The sequence below is a fragment of the Capra hircus genome, chromosome 9 (assembly GCF_001704415.2).
Source record: "Capra hircus breed San Clemente chromosome 9, ASM170441v1, whole genome shotgun sequence".
In the NCBI taxonomy this organism is placed as follows: domain Eukaryota; kingdom Metazoa; phylum Chordata; class Mammalia; order Artiodactyla; family Bovidae; genus Capra; species Capra hircus.
In genome coordinates, this window is record NC_030816.1 from 55,084,063 (window position 1) to 55,106,394 (window position 22,332).

The following is a 22,332-nucleotide window of genomic DNA, read 5'->3' on the forward strand; positions in this document are numbered from 1 at the left end:
AACCTCTGTCCATAGTTTATCAGGCGCTCTATCTATTGATTTAGTCCCTTAAATCTATGTCTCACTTCCACTGTATAATCATAAGGGATTTGATTTAGGTCATACCTGAATGGTCTAGTGGATTTCCCTACTTTCTTCAATTTCAGTCTGAATTAGGCAATAAGGAGTTCATGATCTGAGCCACAGTCAGCTCCTGGTCTTTTTTTGCTGACTGTATAGAGCTTCTCCATCTTTGGCTGCAAAGAATATAATCAATCTGATTTCAGTGTTGACCATCTGGTGATGTACACATGTACAGTCTTCTCTTGTGTTGTTGGAAGAGGGTGTTTGCTATGACCAGTGTGTTCTCTTAGCATAATTCTATTAGCCTTTGCCCTGCTTCATTCTATATTCCAAGGCCAAATTTGCCTGTTACTCCAGGTGTTTCTTGACTTCCTACTTTTGCATTCCAGTCCCTTATAAGGGCTTTCCTGGTAGCTCAGATGGTAAAGCGTCTGCCTACAATGAAGGAGACCTGGGTTTGATCCCTGGGTCAGAAAGATCCCCTGGAGAAGGAAACGGCAACCCACTCCAGCATTCTTGCCTGGAAAATCCCATGGACTGAGGAGCTTGGTAGACTACAGTCCATGGGGCCGCAGAGAGTCAGACACGACTAAGCGACTTCACTTTCACTTTTCACTTTCCCCTATAATGAAAAGGACATCCTTTTTGGGTGTTAGTTCTAAAAGAGCTTGTAGGTCTTCAGAGAACCGTTCAACTTCAGCTTCTTCAGTGTTACTGGTTGGGGCAGAGACTTGGATCACTGATATTGAATGGTTTGCCTTGGAAATGAACAGAGATCATTCTGTCATTTTTGAGATTGCATCCAAGTACTGCATTTCGGACTCTCTTGTTGACCATGATGGCTACTCCATTCTTCTAAGGGATTCCTGCCCCCAATAGTAGATACAATGGTCATCTGAGTTAAATTCACCCATTCCAGTCCATTTTAGTTCACTGATTCCTAGAATGTCGACGTTCACTCTTGCCATCTCCTGTTTGACCACTTCCAATTTGCCTTGATTCATGGACCTGACATTCCAGGTTTCTATGCAATATTGCTCTTTACAGCATTGGACCTTGCTTCTATCACCAGTCACATCCACAACTGGGTATTGTTTTTGCTTTGGCTCCATCCCTTCATTCTTTCTGGAGTTATTTCTCCACCGATCTCCAGTAGCATATCGGGCACCTACCGACCTGGGGAGTTCCTCTTTCAGTATCCTATCATTTTGCCTTTTCATACTGTTCATGGGGTTCTCAAGGCAAGAATACTGAAGTAGTTTGCCATTCCCTTCTCCAGTGGACCACATTCTGTCAGACCTCTCTGCCACAGTACACTTAATGATTGTTTTACTTTATACTCAGAAATGAGAAGAGAAGGAGGTTAGTTTTACTCTCTTAAAACCCTGGTGGCTCAGATGCTAAAGAATCCACCTGGCAATGCAGGAGACCCAAGTTCAAGTCCTAGGTTGGGAAGATCCCCTGTAGAAGGGGATGGCAACCCACTCTAGTATTCTTGCCTGGAGAATCCCATGGACAGAGGAGCCTGGCAGGGTAGAGGCCACAGGGTCACACAGAGTTGGACATGACTGAACAAAGGTTTTTAAAACTATGATATACCATTTAATTTCCTCACAGTGGAACAGATTCCTGAATAAGATTTCTTTCATGCCCTGCATGTCCTTTCTGGAATGCTATCTACCAATTAAAGCAAAAATTCCAGCACCAAGAATGTTCACCGTGGGAGTCAGTTCTGGAGGTATCTGGTTCAGGAATCAGATTATTACAGGGATTATAACAGTTCTTACAACTATAAATCCAGTCAAATGAGTTCCAGGTATTTACACCAACAGTTTATAATAAATTTAACATTTTTTTCTTGCTTTATTTGCTGTTAATCCTCCAGGGGGGAGTGGGGGGGAATTAACACTTGAAAACTTCTTTGCTGAAAACATCAGGTTTAAGCTTGGAAGAAAATACTTCTAAATTTGGCTATTTGATAAGTTTTTGGTTTTAACACAACTCACACTAGAAAAACACCTGGCATCAATGACAGGATTATTGTCATTTTCTCACTGTGACCTTTAATTCATGGTGAGTGGCTCTAGATTACATCAGTAAGCTTATGCGCTACAATCAAATGCATATATACTAACACAACAAGGTGACGGAAGGTAAGTTTTTCAATTTAATAAATATGTTATATATACACATTTACTATTAAAAGTCTGATGCCTTCAGAAAACATATTTGTATTATCTTCTATATATTTTCTATATTTATAGTCATTTAAATAAAAAACAAACACAAAAAATATTTTACTCAAAAGAAAAGAAGAATAAATCTAAATCTAGCCTTTTTCACTCCCACTCAATAAGCAGGACGGGTTCACGGGTGTAGGACTTTCGAAGTGCTTGGTACGGGCCCCACGCTGGGTTTAATGCTCTGCTGTTGCCTCTTGAAATTTGAATGAGAAGCTCTACATTTTCAGTTTGCACTGAGCCTCGCAAATTATATAGCTGGCCCTGGTCACATCTCACAGTTAAGAAAGTGAGAAAGAACTGACCTATGTCAAGTCCAAAAATAAAAGTAAATTTGGATCTCTGATTGTATTTATCTGTTCCTAACTATGCTACATTATGCTTTTTCAACAGCCTGTGACAATTTTGTTTCAAACTAAGGATAACTAGACCTCTGATTAATTTTTAAAGTATTAACTTAAATATCAAAGCACAATTTGAGTTTTATTTTCCCACTGGTTTACACTAGCTTATGTTTTACTGTGAATATGTATGTTGGTTTCCTAGGAAACCATTCTGAAAGGAAAAAACTGATTAGCCATTTTCTTAAATTAGAAGCTACCTTTCCAAAACCTTGAGTGTTTATGAACAAGCATGTTAAATGGACTCCCTGTTCTTAACAGCCCCATATCAGAGCTACAATAAACACTAGCTCCCCCACTACACACAAATAAATGTTCTGTGCTGAACTCAAAACTGAGGAGAAAAATTATAATTAAGTTAGAATACATTGAAAACATATGAATTTCCTCCAAATATTAGCAAAAACAAAAAGCACAATATAGAGAAGGATTAAATGATAACTCCAGTTAAGGCAGATAGCAGGAAAAAGAGTTTCAGGATGATCTAAGAAATGGATGGTTAATTCACTAATACAAGTATTTATGAATTAATCATTTACTCTCCCTGGTGGCTCAGAGGGTAAACCATCTGTTTGCAGTGTGGGGGACCTGGGTTCGATCCCTGGGTCAGGAAGATCCCCTGGAGAAGGAAATGGCAACCCACTCCAGTATTCTTGTCTGGAGAATCCCATGGATGGAGGAGCCTGGTAAGCTACAGTTCATGGGGTTGCAAAGAGTCGGACATGACTGAGTGACTTCACTTTCACTTTCTCAAGGAGAAACATTAATAGAGAATGCTGAGATAAACCTTTTGGCTCTTTAAGCCCTGAAGTGTAAATAATACAATTTTAATCTATTTTCTCCTTTGGTTTTTAAAGTGGACAATAGCACCAAGTTACAAATATTTTAAAAAACTCAAAGTTTTTCAGTTGTCCAAAATAATCCATGACTTTATTTAAAAAAATAATTTCACTTCCTCCATGGAACTCAAAAAAGGAAAATATATATTACATGAAAGTTTTAAAAATTATTTGGGCATTATTAACACTTCTAAATGTATGTATTGAACACTGGTCTTTCAAATACATAATGTTGTACAATTTGGTGAGACGATTGATACTTAGCAGTAGATTAATGAATTTGAAATGCAACAACCCTGGCAACATTAAAATGTTATAATTTTCATTTAGAATAAGCAACTTTCATAGAACATGCATAAAAGCCCAAGTGTAGAGAAAACATTTAAAATAGACTATGTAGCTTAGGCTTTCATATTTCAAGTGGAAAGCGCTCCACTTTTGAACTCCAGACAATATTTTCCGTGCATTTCATTCAGAACCTTTCAACGTTTGCGTAACACTGGGAAATTTACTGGCTAGCAAAAGAGCACGGTATTGCCCAGAACAGGTGCAGTAGTAAATCCTCAGTGACTTGGATGGCGTCATACACATTATCTTATTATTCTCACTGGAGGCTCTCTGCCCACTTCATAGTATTCCAGCAAAAGCAGATGTAAATCAGGCAGCAAGCTTGTCACATTCCACTTGGCTGCCGCAAGCTAGGCTGGAAAAAGCTGCTACAATGAGCTTGCCTTCCAGATCTTCTGTTTATATAGGCTATATCACCATCTCTAGCAAAGGAGGAAAACACCAAGAAAGGACAATGTTTTCCTCAGTATTCATTTAGCAATTGCCAGTCGCTCTTCTCCAAAGCCCAAAACATATTGACACTGGCACAGAAGGTTCACCTGTCTATCTTGACAATCCAGTTCTCTACCCAGCCATCAAGGGCTATTCCAGCCCGCCTGCCATTCCACTGTCAGCAGGCACACAGCCCTGGGGAAATACCCAATCATTTTAATCTGATATACTTACGTAACTGAAGAAATGTCCACAGAATAGTAAAAGGCAGGTGCTTTTATGAATACAAATATATAGACTCATGTGTCTATGCACACACATGCACACACATATATACATATGAATATATATATATATATACATACACCACACATATTATGTGTGTGCATCTATTTGAAGGTAGGGGTACAGAAGAGAAGTTCTGAGATAAAAGTATGGAAGGAAAGATAAAGATATTAGATGCTCCAAGACTCCAAAATGTCCCAAAGTGACAAATTTTCTTTTCTTGGCCTCCAAAGTCACTGCAAATGGTGACTTTGTAGCCATGAAATTAAAAAATGTTTGCTCTTTGGAAGGAGAGCTATGACAAACCTAGCAGTGTATTAAAAAGCAGAGACATCACTTTGCCAACAAAGGTCCATCTAGTCAAAGCTATGGTTTTTGCGGTAGTCATGTTCACATGTGAGAGCTGGATCATAAAGAAGGCTGCATGCCAAAGAACTGATGCTTTCGAACTGTGGTGCTGAAGAAGACTCTTGAGAGTCCCTTGGACTGCCAAGGAGATCAAACCAGTCAATCCTACAGAAAATCAACCCTGAATATTCTTTGGAAGGACTGATGCTGAAGCTCCAATACTCTGGCCACCTGATGTAAAGAGCCAATTTGTTGGAAAAGACCCTGATGCTGGGAAAGATTGAAGGCAGGAGGAGAAGGAGGAAATAGAGGACAAGATGATTAGATAGCATCACGGACTCAATGGGTAAAACTTTGAGCTAACTCTGGGAGATAATGAAGGACAGAGGAGCCTGGGGTGCTGCAGTCCATGGGGCCACAAAGAGTTGGACATGACTTAGCAAATGAACAACAACAGTAATTTTGGACAAAACTCTGATTTTTATAGAAAGGCTGGGAACACTTCCCAGGCCTCCGCAGTCTACCTGACACCCTTCCTTCACTACTTCCAATCCAAGTATGACACTAATAATGCCATGAACACCCCAGGTACTGGGTATTAAGAACATAAACAAAAGCAAAGTCCCAACTGGGATGCAGGCAGCCACTGGCCATCTTTGTTATATTATTTAAGTAGCAACACATTAAGGATTAACCTATGAACTTTTTGTCAACCTTTTAGAACATTTTTCCTTTTTGTAAATCCATGAAATAGCTTTAAATTCTTTCTTGGTAAGTACTAATAAATCCTTACTATTTATTTTCATCCATGCTTTGAATTTCTAATTCATTTCTGAAATAACAGATACAGAAAAAGGAATGAAATGGAGAATTATAATCAACTTTCGCCCCCACCCCCAGATCTTAATTTAAAATGTCTTTTTAAACTTTCTTAAAAGCAATCTATTTATGAGCTAAGAACTTAAGATTTGAAAACAAAGTTCCAAATTCACTGGCTCCCCTTACTAGCTGTATGGCCTTGGGGAAGTGACTTTATATCTCAAAACCTTACTTCTCTCATCTGTTGAATGGGTTAAGAATAATATTTATCACAGAGCATTCGTGAGTATATTAAATTAGGTAAATGTCTCTGCATAGCACCTGGCACATGGTAAGCATTCAAGAAAACTATGTATAGAGATGTTAGAATAGATACAGACAAGTATTTTTAAAAACACAAAACCCAACTATATGCTCCGCTGCTGCTGCTGCTGCTAAGTCGCTTCAGTCATGTCCGACCCCATAGATGGCAGCCCACCAGGCTCCCCTGTCCCTGGGATTCTCCAGGCAAGAACACTGGAGTGGGTTGCCATTTCCTTCTCCAATGCATGAAAATGAAAAGTGAAAGTGAAGTCACTCAGTCATGTCCGACTCTTTGCAACCCCATGGACTGCAGCCTACCAGGTTCCTCCTATATGCTCAGACTTATGCAATTCTCTAGTTGGGTACCTGATATGAGTATTTTAATTGAATTTGCTTTTGAAGATGAATGTTTTAAATGGTCTTATCTATTTGTTATACTAATAATGAGAAAATACAAGAGAACGGGTCCAACTTACCATCTTTTCCTTGGTATTTGTTTTCATCTGTTCCAACTGATTGTGATTCTGTGCCATCTGGAGCCTAAAGATAGAAAATGGGCCATTTAGTCATTTCCCACTCACAACCAGAGAAATGGGATTGTAAATAACTCTATTACTAACCTGTAGAGCACAAGAAATGTACTCAGACTTACACCACAGAAATAAAAGGACTACGGTTATAATTAACAAGCAACCAGCCAACAAATACGTGATCACCCACAACATACAAGACATACTACTAAGCTCTGTGGAAATGCAGGCAATATCAAGTGTCCCTACCATCAGGAACACCATTAAGACAACATCTCAAAAAGTTAATATCCATTAACAAATGAGTAGTAAATAAAATGTGAGCCATCCACACAATGGAATGTTATTTGACAATAAAAAGAAACAAAAGTAAAGAAACTACAGATACATGGGACAACATGGATGAACCTCATAAACATGATATGAAGTGAAAGTCACAAGGACCACATACTGTGTGATTCCACTTCTACGAAATCTTCAGAACAGGCAAGTCACAGAAACAAAGATTAGTGGTTGCCTAAGGGAAAGGAGGGGAAGACAAGGAATGCCTGCTATGGGTATGGGCTTTCTTTTGGAGATGATGAAAACGTGCTAAAATGACTGTGGTGATGGTTGCATATATATGACTACACTAAAAATCTCTGTATTGTAAACTTTAAATGGGTGAACTGGATGGTATGTGAATTCTTTCTCAATGACATGGTTATAAAATAAAATTATACACTGACATATAGGTAAAAAATAGAATACTTCTTTTTTAAAAAGCTAGTAACAAACGTGAGAGAAATTAAAACTAATTTACCAAGCAGGTAATAAGAGCTTAGACAGTCACAGGAACTCCTCTTTCAAGGGGTTGGGACAGTGACAGCCAAAGAAATGAAGCCCTCCAAGGGTTTATGGACACAGTAAAATGCAGCTGGCTCCTCTCACCAGTAAGTGTGTCCAGCCAGTACTCCCTCCTTTCCAAGTAAGGCTCCAGAAGGAATCAGGAAGGGGAGCCTCGGTCAATCATACACAGAGGTCTATCTGAATGAATCGTTTTTAAAGTACTCATTCTAGTGGACTTTCATTTCAATACAAAAGAAGGGAGCCTCTGTAGTCCCCTCCCCACACATCGCGGCTCAAGTGTTAGCAGAGAAGGACTCCCCTCTCCACCTGCAATCTAAGAAGAGGGGGAAAAGCACCAGGGCAGGCACATGGAGGTGCTCTCCTTAGATTATGCAAGACAGTACACAGTGAGTACCAATCACAAAGGGACACTACTTCAATCCCCCTCAGGCAGAGCAATACCACCTTCCTCCCTCCACCCCAAGCCTGCAGAAGGCTGGCCCTCCATGGCACCGTGAACACAGTGAGTAACTCTAATCTTACATATGAACACATATTTTGGAGCATGTGGTTGAAATTGTTTTCCTAAGCAATTGAAGATGACAGTGCAGATGGTATTCATTTCTGTATTTTATTTCCCAGTGTCAGCAAGGGCTTCGTGAGGAAGCATTAAACATGGAAGGGCTGAATATGGACAGTCGTCGCTCAGTATCTGTGGGAGATTGGTTAAAGGACACCCCCACCCCCATGAATACCAACACTGGAGGATGCTCCGGTCCCTAATAAAGAATGGCAGAGCACAGTCAGCCCTCCCTATCCACAGGTGCAGAAGCCAGGGATGTGGAGGGCAGACTGCATTTACTTGAGAACAGAAGAAATGCAAGTAAAGATGGCTGCTGCTGCTGCTAAGTCTGGCCCCTGTTTACTTGAGGGTTGGAAGACGTATTTCTAACGGGTGGTCATATTTCAATTAAAGGCAGAAAGTGTAAGTTAACATTATTTTAATTCACTTGTGCTGTTTCTCGCTTGTTGACTCCATCAGCCGATACAACCCACCAATTCCCTTGAATTCAAACCATGCGATTCAGACACTAGCAAGGATTCGCTGAAAAATGTTGCTTCTAGCACTGAGAAGCAACATCCTCTTCAAGACTGGCAGGAATCCCACAGAATATGGTCTGCTGAGGCTCAGTTCTCTGTCCCCTCCCGCTTTTGGCTTCCTCTTAACTCCCTCGGGGAGGGCTCTTTAATTGGGAAGGAAATGCCAATAATACTGGATTTCCTTATTATTCATTTCTTTACTGCTGTAAAAAAGCAGTCTAGTCCTTCCAAATAACGAATGGGTGGCACGCAAGTGTGTAACTGCCTCACAGCAGCAACAGATCTATCTGGAGCAATCCTGTGACCCCAAAACTTCCATAAAATGGACTGGATTTTATCTACAACTGACCATACAGAGAAGCAATCTGCAACTATGCAGGATTTCTTAGAAGAATGAAATGTTTACAAAAAGCCAAAAAACCTCTATAGGACAGAAAGATACCTTAAATATATCTTCTTATTCCCAAATTTAAAAAAAAAAGATTTTTGTTACCCTTTATTTATAGTGCAAATACAATCTCATGTATTTACTGGGATTACTTAATATCACAATTATATATGTAAACCCAAATGTAGTAGGATGTATAGTGGCTAAAAGCACATCTTTAGAGTCTGACAAATTTGGGTTTTACTATCTATGGGACCATCAAGCAAGTTACTTAAAGTCTATGAGCCTCGGCGGTAGAATAGAAATGATGAAACCTCACGCATAGGACAGCTCTAAGGATGAAATGAAATAAGGCATGGAAAGTAGTCAGCACAGTTAAGTGTTCAGTGGTGGTGGCTACTGCTATAATAATTGCTATTATCATCACTACAATCCTCATTTAAGACCTCTTCTGTTTGCTCTTACTTCATCTACCCACATGGGTCTTCTAGACCAGAGCTATGCTAACCGTCATCTGAGAAAAGTTCAATGTGTAAACCAACTTTGACCCTAAGAACACCATTAAGTTCAGATGACCTTTTTTTTCTGTTTGTAGCATGTTTCTTGCTGGGGCAGATATTAATTTTCATTTTGGGCAAGCTCTTAAGGTCCTCATGGGCACTCCATAAACAGCCTACCAAATGGCTAACCTGAGTAGCACTGTTCTAGGCCATTCAGGTCTCTGACTGGTACCATGCTTTCTTAGATAGCCATCAGCCTCAGAGTCTCCACCAGACTCCAACAGCTTCCACTAATAAATTCATCATCATGGCAAATATCTATTCCAATCCTCTACACGCTAGGCACTAGACACAAAAGGGAAGTTATTTCATGTTCAGGGTTCCTGTTTTATAATTCAGCTGCAATTAGGTTCCTTGCATTCCATTTCCATTCATCCCCACGTGAGCCTTAAAAAAAGCAAATTTTCCTACAAGAGTAAATGTGGAAAAAAGAACCTCCTGCCTCTGACTGCTAAGTAACAACTAGCAGTCACATTGTCCAGGGGGTTGGGGCACTCCCAAAGCTCCAAGGACACACTGCAGGTACTGTCATGGAGAATTTTAACTTGTTTCCTTTTCTGCCCCATCAGCAGGTAACTTCTAGAAGGACAGGGATCGAACCCTTCTTGATCACAGCCAGCATGGAGCTTTGGTGCCTTACATATGAAAAGTGAAAGTCGCTCAGTCATGTCCAACTCTCTGCGACCTCCATTGACTATATAGTCCAAGGAATTCTCTGGGCCAGAATACTGGCGTGGGTAGCCTTTCCCTTCTCCAGGGAATCTTCCCAACCCAGAGATCAAACCCAGGTCTCCAGCATTGAAGGCAGATTCTTTACCGGCTGAGTCACCAGAGAAGCCCAAGAATACTATAGTGGGTATCCTATCCTTTCTCCAGAGGATCTTCCCAACCCAGGAATTAAACCAGGGTCTCCTGCATTGCAAGAGGATTCTTTACCAACTAAGCTATGGTGGCCTTACATATACATGCCCATTAAGTTTTTAATGATATGAATTTAACTGGATGGGTTCAACTGAGTCTAAGCCATAATTCCTCTGCGTTACTGAAAAAGAAAACCTACCTCCTTTTCTTTTGACCCTGTCTGTTGAGCAAATATGTCTCTGACGTCAGGAACCTGGTACTGTTTGTTTTTTTTCCTCAAGGTCTGGGAGACAGTCTCTACTCGTTTCTGAACAGCTGCCGCCTGCGTCCGGGTCAACGTTGATAAAAACACCATGCTCTCTTGGGGATCTCCAGCAGTCTCTCCAAAGAGATTGGACAAACCAGCCTCCTTAAGCCACTCTTCTTCCAATTCTCCCTCTGAGACAGTAGAGAAAAAATGGTATTTAAATCACAAAATATGAGAACTTCTACATTTTTAAAAACTGTTTTAAAAACCCTTACTAAAACTCTTGTACCATAACCCAGCCACAGTGCTAAGAATCATTATCTGAAACTTGGAGCACTGCCATAAACTCCAGCCATAAAGATATCAAATTTTAGATCCATTTCATATATACTCAATTAAAATTTTTAAATGACTTCACATGTGATTAACCTCTCTAACTTCCCTGCAGATTAACTAGGGGAAGATAATACTGTTCCCTTTCCAGAGATGAGCAAGCAGTGAAAAGATAACTTACTTCCGTCAAGTTACAGAAGGAAGTCGATGCTGGGGATGGCCATTAAAGCTCTATTTCTTGGCTTACATTCAGCACTATCCCAGAGTCCGACCCTAATTGATGGAAAGGCTTATTTTCTCTGCTCTCTGTAGCTGACAGTGTGGCAAAGAAGTAAAAAGCATCTGGACATCAGGAACTAATCAATTTCAAATTAATTTTTTAACCCCCCAGTCAGCATACCAGAGTCCTGTTTTTCTTTCTTTACAATTTTTTTTAAAGCAAACTATTTTCAGAAAAAAAAAAAAAGTAGATTATAGGAAACTAATTAAACAACTGAATCAATTCAAAACAAACAGTAAAGCAAATATTATGTAAGATCTGTTGACAATTCAAGACTTTCCCGATGGTCTAGGCTCCTCCTGCAGAGGGTGAGGGTTCGGTCCCTGGTCAGGGAACTAAGATCCCACTTGCTGTGAGGCATGGCCCCCAAAAATTTATCGATGATTGTAGAAAAACTGAATGACAACTAGAATAGATTTACTCCAAGCTCCACATTTATAGAGGACATCAAAAACCCAAGGACTTGGGACACAAAAGATCTGTCCATACTCCATTCCTGCACCTTGATGGCCACGTCATTTTGGTCAAGTCACTTAGCCTCAAGCTGACTCTGTTTTCTCATCTGTAAACTAAAGCACAGCTGCCCTGGTTGCCTCATAACCAAATGTGAGCATATCACATGCAAAGAACTTTGCAAAGGTCCATTACAGCCCGCAGCACAAGACGGAGCACTGACCAGTGTGCTTATCTATAGCTTCTCTACTATCTAGACTCCATGAGGGCAAAAATAAAGTAGCAATAACCTTGACTTCAAGAAACATAAGGCAGTGCAGGGCATTCTGCCTGCCAGGCAACAAAAACTGTTCACTGACATAAAAACTCACCATGATTATTAAAGATATTAAAGTAGAACTCAAAAAAAGGTCAGAAAAAGCTGATACTGCCATAAGGGAAGTAAACAAGATTACAATACAGAGCAGCTTGTTCCATTAAAAAGTAGAGGTAAAATTCAAACTATTTAAAGTCAAAGAAAAGGCATGGGTGTGTAGAAACACTCCCGATTCTTGTTAATCAAATCATGAACAACATTTTATGAATCCATTTTAGCCTTGGAGAGTTATGACATAGCTGACACATGGCTATGTATCAGGCTTGAGTGCTTCTTTCCACAGAATGTGTACTCCTTACTCAGCAGGCCACCGGTATGCTGCTGCCATCTTGAAACATTGATCAGAAAGGTTGAAAGATACTATTATTACAAATAAGCTTAACTGGATTGGTAAAATGAGAAGAATGAGAGTAAAATGAAAGAGAACCCAAATAAAAGGATGAGCTGGCTATCATTTTCTTTTACAAATCAATGTTAAATTAAAGAAAATCTCCAACTTTCCTCTTTCAAGTATTCAGTTCAGTTCAGTTGCTCAGTTGTGTCTGACTCTTTGCGACCCCATGAATTGCAACATGTCAGGCCTCCCTGTCCATCACCAACTCCCGGAGTCCACTCAAACTCACGTCCATTGAGTCAGTGATGCCATCCAGCCATCTCATCCTCGGTCATCCCCTTCTCCTCCTGCCTCCAATCCCTCCCAGTATCAGAGTCTTTTCCAATGAGTCAACTCTTCACATGAGGTGGCCAAAGTATTGGAGTTTCAGCTTTAGCATCATTCCTTCCAAAGAACACCCAGGACTGATCTCCTTTATGATGGACTGGTTGGATCTCCTTGCAGTCCAAGGGACTCTCCAATTGAGTCTTCTCCAACACCACAGTTCAAAAGCATCAATTCTTCGGCACTCAGCTTTCTTCACAGTCCAGCTCTCACATCCATACATGACCACTGGAAAAACCAGAGCCTTGACTAGACGGACCTTTGTTGGCAAAGTAATGTCTCTGCTTTTGAATATGCTATCTAGCTTGGTCATAACTGTCCTTCCAAGGAGTAAGCATCTTTTTAATTTCATGGCTGCAGTCACCATCTGCAGTGGAGCCCCCAAAAATAAAGTCTGACACTGTTTCCACTGTTTCCCCATCTATTTCCCATGAAGTGATGGGACCACATGCCATGATCTTCGTTTTCTGAATGTTGAGCTTTAAGCCAACTTTTTCACTCTCCTCTTTCACTTTCATCAAGAGGCTTTTTAGCTCCTCTTCACTTGCTGCCATAAGGGTGGTGTTATCTGCATATCTGAAGTATTAATAGTTGCTTTTTTTTTTCCAAGCAATGTTATAGCAAAGGAGAAAAACCTATGCAGATTTTAGAACTAAACAACTTGATGCTAAGTCATTTTGCATCATTAAGAAGTCTTCTGTTGAAAAACAGATGACTGCTAGCTGTGGGCCCCAAGATACTGACCGTGGCTCTTTTTTGGAATCTGTATCAGCCTGTACACCAAAGATATACTTACAAACTTATGGTCAGCACAAGGCATGGAAGGCAAGCTAATATAATAGATACCAGAGTTAGACATGAGAAACCTAGTGTCTTCTTGAATTTAACGCTGATTTTTTTTTTTAAAGCACGAAATTTAAGAGGAGGGAAAAAAGTAAATTTTTCCATGCTTCTTCCAGAATATCAAGTACAGTAATGGGGACTGCGGGAAACGCAGATAGAGATGACAGCAATTATGAACCAAATATGAGAAGTAAATAGGGAGGCTAAAAATGCTAATACCATCTTCCACTTTCGCTGTCAAAATCTCCACCCTAAGCTTAGCTGGCTGAACTGTGTCACTGTTGCCAGTCTAGAAGACAACAGTCTGAAAGATAAGATGGCCAAGATAAGGATAGGTCTGCAATCCACCACCAAGGACTGATTTATGTGAATCTTTCTCCTTCTAGAAAAAAGTTATTTGTCTAGTAACAAGATAACTATCCTCAATCATTTGAAAAGCTGTCATGCAAACAACAGAGCAGATCTGTTCTGCTCTTCCAGAAAGTAGATTGACAATAAGTGAGTCAAAGGTAGTGTGGAACAGATTGCAAATTAATAAAATAAAGAACATCAAAACAGCTCAAGCTGACTGAACAATGGGAAAACATCAACATCAGCAGCAGCTGTACTCACTTGAGGCCCAACAACCATGGGGCTAGGATACCACAGATGGAATTTAAAGAGACATTAGATGATTTCAAAGATCAAGTCCAGCCCTAAGAGTCTATGATACAGCTTAGCCAATAAGAGTCTCTAGCCATATCCAAAACTCAGTGAATTTACTTATATCATTTATATTTGGCAGCTGCATCTATAATTTGCCACAATTACATCATTTTTAAGTTGAAAGGCAACTACTATTTTTTTTCTGGTTTTCCTCATTTTAATTTCTTTCTTCCTATGTATTCATTTCCCATCAATACACACAAAATAAACTAAGAAAAAGTTTTATTAATTTCATCATTACCATCAGGCTCTTTGACAACCACCACCTCTTGATCATCTTGTCTGTTTTCATGAGATTTCTTGATATTTTCTAGTTCAGTCCAATAAGCTTCCATAGATAGTTCATCCAAAGAATCCTGGGAACTTGATCGACCAAATGGAGGTCTTTCTGTAACTTTGGTGACTTCCTGGTTCATAGTATACTGGCCATATCTTCTACTGTAAAGTCAAAAGAAAACATGGTTCATTTAGTACATGAGGAAGTAGTACTATTTCTACAATATCATAATACTAAGCTGGAGAACTTGGAAACTCAAGTTCTCCTTAACAAAACCAAAGAGATATTTGGTTTGAAACTGTTTACCTTGAGAGGCTACTGATTATAACATGTTTGTAGAATGAAAAGGTTTATCCTCTACAGAAAACTTTGGCAATGAACAAACAGCCATGTGATAAATATTTTTACATTTCCATTTCACTTAAATTATTTTAAGTCTCCTTTAAACCTGAAAATTTGTTCTTAGAAAGCAACTGATTAAAGGTTAATAAAATTGGGATTGAATTTTACACAGTATTTCATATTTATCATTGATAATTATAAATTAAACTCAGTCAACCCTTACACAGCAAATATCTGCAAACAATGAATGAGGTACTGCTTGAATTTTCCTTTTTTGGAACCAAAACATAAATAGGATAGTATATTAAGTTTACTGTTACACCCTATTTTAGAAAGCAACATTTAATCTTTACACTTATAAATGTACCTATTATTTACATATATTTTAAAACGTGGTAAAATGCATTTATTGGCAATTCTGAATACATTGAGAATTACCTCTTAAACATTTAGCTTATAAAAAATTTTATGAAAAAAGGATACATGAATAGGGTGGGTTAATAACTTCAACTATATTTTTTCTTTATAAATCATATCCTACCTACTCCCAAAATTGAATTGAAAGGCCTAATAATAAAAACCCATATAGAAGAGAAATACTGATTTGTTTCATGATTGTTTATATTGAGATAGAAGAGGAAAAGCCATATTACTTGAAGGAGGAAATTTTTCAGCTATGTTTTTCCCCTTTATGTTCAATAATTTTTTAGAAATATAATTTGAGTAGAGATAATAATTGGTGAACGAGTATTTTGTTATTCTAATTTCAAATCGCTTTTTTAATCTCCCAAGAGGACATTAGGAAGTGATACACTCTTGCTAGACTGGTTTTACTTACTGCACATACAGAAAATAAAAAGAAATGCAATAAAACAAAATTCTTTAATTGTCTGTGAACATTTTCACATTGAAACTGGCCTCTCCCATAATTATTTAAAATAGTAGGATTTAATATGGCATAAGGAAGAAGGTCACTAAACTCTGGTGGAATCTACCCAGTAGTTTAATTCCAACTGACTTCTCAGAAAAAGTCAAAGCAGTTAATTACCTATTGCTGCAAATAAATGCAATATAACTGACTTAACTGTAATATGCTAATTGGCCAGTTTTATCCCTGTAAAAATGGTTCTGTCTTGATTACACATTTTATTAATGCAACAATTCCTATCATCGCACTCCAGTAGCAGTCCTGGGGTGGTGATGGGGGGGTCAGTGTTAGATGAGGGCCAACAGGAGGAAGTCTAGACGTGTTTGTGTGAATCTCTTTCCTTTAGTCTGCATTGTACAGTCTGCCTCTCCATCCCTTAATTCAGAGACAGTTTCTCCCTCCCTGCCCCAACTCCTGTTTATATCCTTATATCCCACTCTGATCCCTTCTCTCACCCAGTGGCCATGATACCATCAGTGTCCTCCATTTAGGGTTTACACTTCTGACTCTTAAATTAAAATGCAAATGAAAATGCTCTCTTTCTCTTAGAAATGAAAAGTAAACTATACTTTTTATTTCTGTGATCACCAGCTCAACCGATCTTTGGTTCATAATCCTTAATCCTGCTTTATCAGGACTAGCTCAAACTAATTTTATAGAGTATCTGCCAAATTCACTTTTGATTTCATGTCCGATATATGGATACCCTTCCTTGCTTTACCTCTCATTTTAAGATTGTCTACTATATTCCTATTTTCTACAACCTTAGACCCACGATGAGAACTGCGGAATGTGTGAAGTATAATGACTAATGTCAAATAATGTGTTTTATCTGCTCACAGGAAAGAGGTGCCGTTGAACGAAAAGTACATTAAGCCTTTCGCTCCTGAAGGAATGTGTTTATTCTGGCAAGAATTTTCCAGTAAATTTCCATTAAGATAGCATGTGCAGAAAAATGCAAGGGCATTGAGCAATAGCACTGTTACGTAAATAAACCTTCTATATCAAGGCCTGCTTTCAAAACATGCATAAAGCAAAAATCTAATCATTTAGTGCTGATGAACCGACTCAATATTTTGACTCTATTAAGATTCAAAAGCTGAAAAGGTCTTTTGTAATAACCTGAAGATACTGAGTCATGGAAAGGGAAGATTTTATTTTATTTTGGATCACTGGCAAATTTTGCAAGAAAACAATTTCTTTTTTAAATATTAGGGGATGGAGTATAGGAAGGAGGCAACCATCCAGTCAAAGTTCCCATTAGCTGCTGAATATTTTACATTTTTTCTAAAAATGTGACTGAACATTCTTTATTTACAGTTTACATCAATAAACATGTCATGTCACTGGTTTTCTTCTTAGATTATTGTCACTTTTGTAGTTCAGACAGGCCACAGCTAAAAGCCTGTCCCTTCTTAAAACTGTCCTGGTAACAGGCCAGTTAACTGGTTTCCTCTCTTCTGTTTTTAGGAGTATGCTTTTACGACACCATGTTCATTCTGCAAATTGAACTCAAACACATAAAAGCAACATCTGCTAGACATAATGAAGTATGGAGCAGAGATATTCTGTATTTCCGAAAGATCCAAGCCAACACATGGTGCTCAAATCAGAGAAACACGCAGTTTGCCCCACCACACGCAACTTACCAATTACCCCCACCTGACTCACTGCCAATGCTAATTCTCTTTTCATCCTTCCTCACTCCCACCCAGAATCCTGTGTCCTAAATATCCCATGAACACTCTTTCCCAACTCCCCCACTTCTCACCTTTTTACAACTAGAACTACAGAACTAGACACTCTAAAAGAAGCTGCTTCTTAGTCTGCTGGACAAGGCATTACATCACAATATTATCACTTGGGCTCTTTTTCCCTGGGCACTAACATACTAGCAAATACTCAACTTTACAGGCCCCCACTGTCCCCTGGGCCTTCATGGTGTGTTATCTTCTGGCAGCACGTCCTCATGCTGTGTTGATAAAAATTGGGGATCTGTTTCCTTGTATTTTCCCCAGGTGTATTTTTTCCCATTTTTCTGTAATTTCTTTTTTTTTCTACTCAGTGAGTGAATTTCAAATGCACTGACATCATTCAGGGTATTAGCGATACCTGTTATTTATTTTGTCATAGAAATCTTTAACTGATCTGACGGAAGTTGTCCTCCAGAAGGAGGCAGACTTTACCATGCACTTCGCTGTGGTCCGCTAGAAGAACACTCATGATTCATTCTGGTACCACTGCAGTCAGTGAACTGATGGGGAAACATACAGGACTGGGAATCCTAAGCACCAAATGATTCCAGCTTTACTTAACTTTCTTTCATGATCCCTGGAGGACATCACTCCTCTGATTCTAACTTGCTGCTATCTATAAAATGGAAAGAATGCCAATAGCCTTGACGACTTTGTTGTAAGTCACCCAATAAGAGTGTCCCTGGTGGCTCAGCAGTAAAGAATCTGTGGGTTCGCTTCCTGGATGGGAAAGATCCCCTGGAGAAGGAAATGGCAACCCACTCCAGCCTTCTTGCCTGGAAAATCCCATGGACAGAGGAGCCTGGCAGGCTACAGTCCATGGGATCACAAATGCGGTGGATATGACCTAGCAACTAAACAAAACAACATCAAATAAGAATTCCTACTGAGGAACGACCTTAGAGGTAACCAAGGAGAAGGCACTCAAGTTAGTATCATTGCTAACATTTGTGTAACTGCTAACTACAGATAACTGCCTCTCCCATAGTTTAATAAAGTCACCTTTGCCCTCTTCTAAGGTTCAGAGAAATTGCTTATCCTCTAAGGATAGTCATTCTTTAACCTCTGGTCTCAGGACTCTTCTACACACTTCCTAATTTTCAAGGGCTTCCAAAGAGTTTTTGAGGTAGATTATATTCATTGATATGTACACTATTAGATCTTAAAATTTAAAAAAAACTTTAAATACTAATTCATTTAATAAGAAATAATATTTAAGATGTTATTTAAGAAAACATCATAAATAACATTGGGGGAGAGGTGGGGAGAAGCCCTATATTTTTTAAAAAAACAGATAAGTAGCACTGTTTTACATTTTGAAATTTTTAATGTTTAGTTTAATAGAAGACATATGGATTCTCCCATCTCCCTCTGCATTTACTCTTTTGCGATATTCTAAGTCATGTAATTTCTGGGAAACACCACTGTATCCTCAGGATAGCATCAGAATGAACAAGGCCAGTTAACAGCTTGGGTTATTATGAAAACAGTTCTGATCTCCTAGACCGTTTGAAGGGTCTCGAGAGCCTCAGGGGTTCCATGGTCACACTTTGAAAACCGCTGCTCCAGGATTTCTCAAAAACACCTAATGGATCTGAGAAAGCACTTTTCAATTCTGTGGGCAATGTTCCAGGAAGCCTTACTGAAAAAAATAGACATGCTTTCCTAGTGACTCTTGGCCTCCTTCTTTGTTTATTTTAGTTTAGTTTTACGGCCTTTCATCAAAACCGGGACTTACTCCAATGATATATCCATATTCAATTCATACTACAATGACAAAGAATAAAAGCATATTAAAAAACCCCTGCCTCGCCAATGTCTTCCATCATCCACTTTCATCCATCATGCACAATGGGCAGAAATTCTAAGCTTCCCCTTTTGGCCAGTGAATTTGAAAACGGGTATTTTCTTTAATGCTCCTTTGCCATCTGTACCTCTTCCTATAATCATCTCAAGGCATTTATTTAGAACTAGGACACTTCTTTGCACTCATATTTAACTACATGATCCAATCTCTACTTTGTGCACTCCACCCCATCAACAGTTTTACTGCTAAACTTCACATCCAGTCTGTCTCTCAGTCCTGCTCCTTCTAGAAGCATTTTTTATGGCTCAAAGTCTGCTTTCTTGAAGTCCTCTGATGCTAGGATTTGGTTTCATATTCTCACAAGATCCTTTCTAAAAGAAGTATACTCTCTTTCATGCTTCTTATTCTACTTTCACTTCCAACACAGGAAAAGAAGGGACTGGGTTCAGAGATAGGAGGATAAGGCTAGTTTTGTTTTTGTTCTGTTTTTAAGGTGCCAAAAATAAAAGTTCTTATTGAGATCATGACTTATCAACCATAATGACCAAGTATATTTTAGATAAAGCCAAATTTATTGAAGTGTAAGCTTTAGAATGTTATTGGACCTTAGAAATTTAAACCTATCCCATCATTTTCTAGGTGAGGTAATGAGTTGCCAGGGTAAATCATCTTCAAAATCTCAGCAAAGAGATGGTGGAACCAAAATTGGTGTCCTCATGTCTTCTGCAGTCATTATACCAAATAGAATGGAAAGGGGAGAATTTACTTTTTTTCACATCCAATGTTCCAGTCTTTGTGAGTTTGTACTGCACATAGCAAAACCAAAAGTGATCTTGTTGACACAGCCTATAATTAATGTTTTTAAGTGACCACTACACTTATCTAGAGAAAAATACATTTAACAATCAAATCATACCTCTTTGAAATGCATGAGAAACCTTTTCCAATGCATTTTCTAAAATGTGGTTTATGTCATGCTAGGGTATGACTTCAAATATACTTTTTGGTTTTGTTTTTTGGTTTTTTTTTTCTTTTAAAGAAACCTTGTTTCAAAGATGTTTAAACATTCACTCTGGATCTACATTACCTCTAGGCTGGGGGGAGGGGCGAAGTGCTTCTGATGTGTAGATTTTTCTTTTTCATTTTATCAGTGATATTAAACAAGTAATCACTGCCATCTGAGATGGTAAAGCTATTAATACTCCATAATGGCCTGGTCCATCAAGACTACATTGAATTTGAGTGACTAGGAAGAACTGCAGCCTATGAATGACCCATGTCATTTCTTTTTCCCTGTGAACTGAATGCCTACTATTGTTTAGTTGAAAGCAGTAATTATTAGAAGTGGCTCTGACACCAGGAAGAAAGAACACTGACAATGCCTTAAGGCAGGAAGAAGCTGATTAGGAAGCAACCCCTCTCTGGCCTTTCTCTCCCCACTCCCAGGCAGCCTTCAGAGCACAGGAGAAAAGTTCCTCACATCTTCTTCCCAACCCAACTGCTACAGTTTTAGAAACACACTAATTTTCACTATGCAAGTAAGCTTACTTTTTTATCCTTTGCACATTTTAACCCTTTCATCTGGGGGAGTGGGGGGTGGGGAGCAGTAGTAGTTGTGTTAATCCTAGTGTTAATCACTCAGTTTCCAACTCTTTGCGACCCCAGGGACTGTAGCACCCACTCTGTCCATGGGGTTCTCCAGGCAAGAATACTGGAGTGGTTGCCATTCCCTTTTCCAGGGGATCTTCCTGACCCAGGGATTGAATCCAGGCCTTCTGCATTGCAGGCAGATTTTTAACCATCAGGGAAGCCCATGGCATGAAGGGGTAGAAATAAAAGTTACTCAGTATTTCTTTCAGCTTTTTCTTTAAAAATAAAAATCACTTAACATCTGCATAGCACACTGCTATAGTCATCACAGAGCGTCCACCCAACTTTGACACACAGCAAAACAATGAACAAGTAAACTGATGATGCACCATTTACCCAACACTGCCCAAATCAAGCTGGGAAGAGAAGCACATTAGTAAGGTTGCTGCGGGAAAGCTTTGAAAACTTGGCTTTATCACTTTTACGAAAACACTGTGGTAGAACCAACCCATATGTGAATATCACTAACAGAATAAAGGCTATAGGTGGCAGCCACAACCACCAGGTGTGCACTGGTGTGCACCTAGTAGAAAGGAAGGAGAAAAGGTATGAGACAGAAAGGCATGTGGAAGCATCATGAGGCAACCAGAGTAGGCTGGAAAAACTTCCTTCCCTTTTAAGTAGAGACACAGGTTATGTAAAAGGGAAATCACGGGATAACATCAACCACCAGGCAGGGGACTTTCCTATTTTCTCTTCTCTTCTCAGTAGATGTGAGATCCTCTTTGTTCTGAGCTCCTCCAATCTCTCTCAAGAGGCAGTTTTTCCTTCCTCAACTGGAGACATGACTCAACAAGTAGACAAATGAGAGCCAGGGATCTCAACGTCAAAGTCATTTTCCAAGACGAGGCTAGAGAGATCTGAAGTGGGACTTTAACGTGAAATGTCAAGATCTTGGAAGACTGGTTCGAAGCACGCGGGACTGAGTTTGCATATGCACTCCACTCAACCTCAATTCTCCATCACCAGGACGTGTCTCTACCAGACACTGGGATGCTCCTGACACAGCTCGAATCCAGAACGCTGGCCTTTCCTTGTTCTGGTTAGTTGTGAAACATCTGGAGGTGCAACACGAGCAGTCACTCGGCATTTGGTGGCTCTCCAGTTGGATCTGTTTTACAGCTGTCATATCTTGGCACCTTTCTCCAGCGGGGGTGGAATAAAGACATTTCCTTGCTCCTTCAGTCTCCCCCCAGCCCTGACCACAACTCGGACTGTGTTACCCACACTTGTGTTTCTACCACTACACTGTGTGTTCCTTGGGGCAAGTATC

At 39.4% G+C, this 22,332-nt stretch overlaps 1 protein-coding gene across 1 annotated transcript in view; it reads right to left on the reverse strand.

Moving 5' to 3' along the window:
• The window catches only part of ARHGAP18 (Rho GTPase activating protein 18), a 136,298-nt gene that overhangs the window by 54,542 nt on the left and 59,424 nt on the right, over positions 1 to 22,332 (reverse strand). The window contains exons 2-4 of the mRNA XM_005684734.3: positions 14,543 to 14,739; positions 10,546 to 10,784; positions 6,555 to 6,618 (exon numbers count right to left, since the gene is read on the reverse strand). Of these exons, the coding sequence (XP_005684791.1) occupies positions 6,555 to 6,618; positions 10,546 to 10,784; positions 14,543 to 14,739 (500 nt within the window). The remainder of the gene's footprint in view (positions 1 to 6,554; positions 6,619 to 10,545; positions 10,785 to 14,542; positions 14,740 to 22,332) is intronic.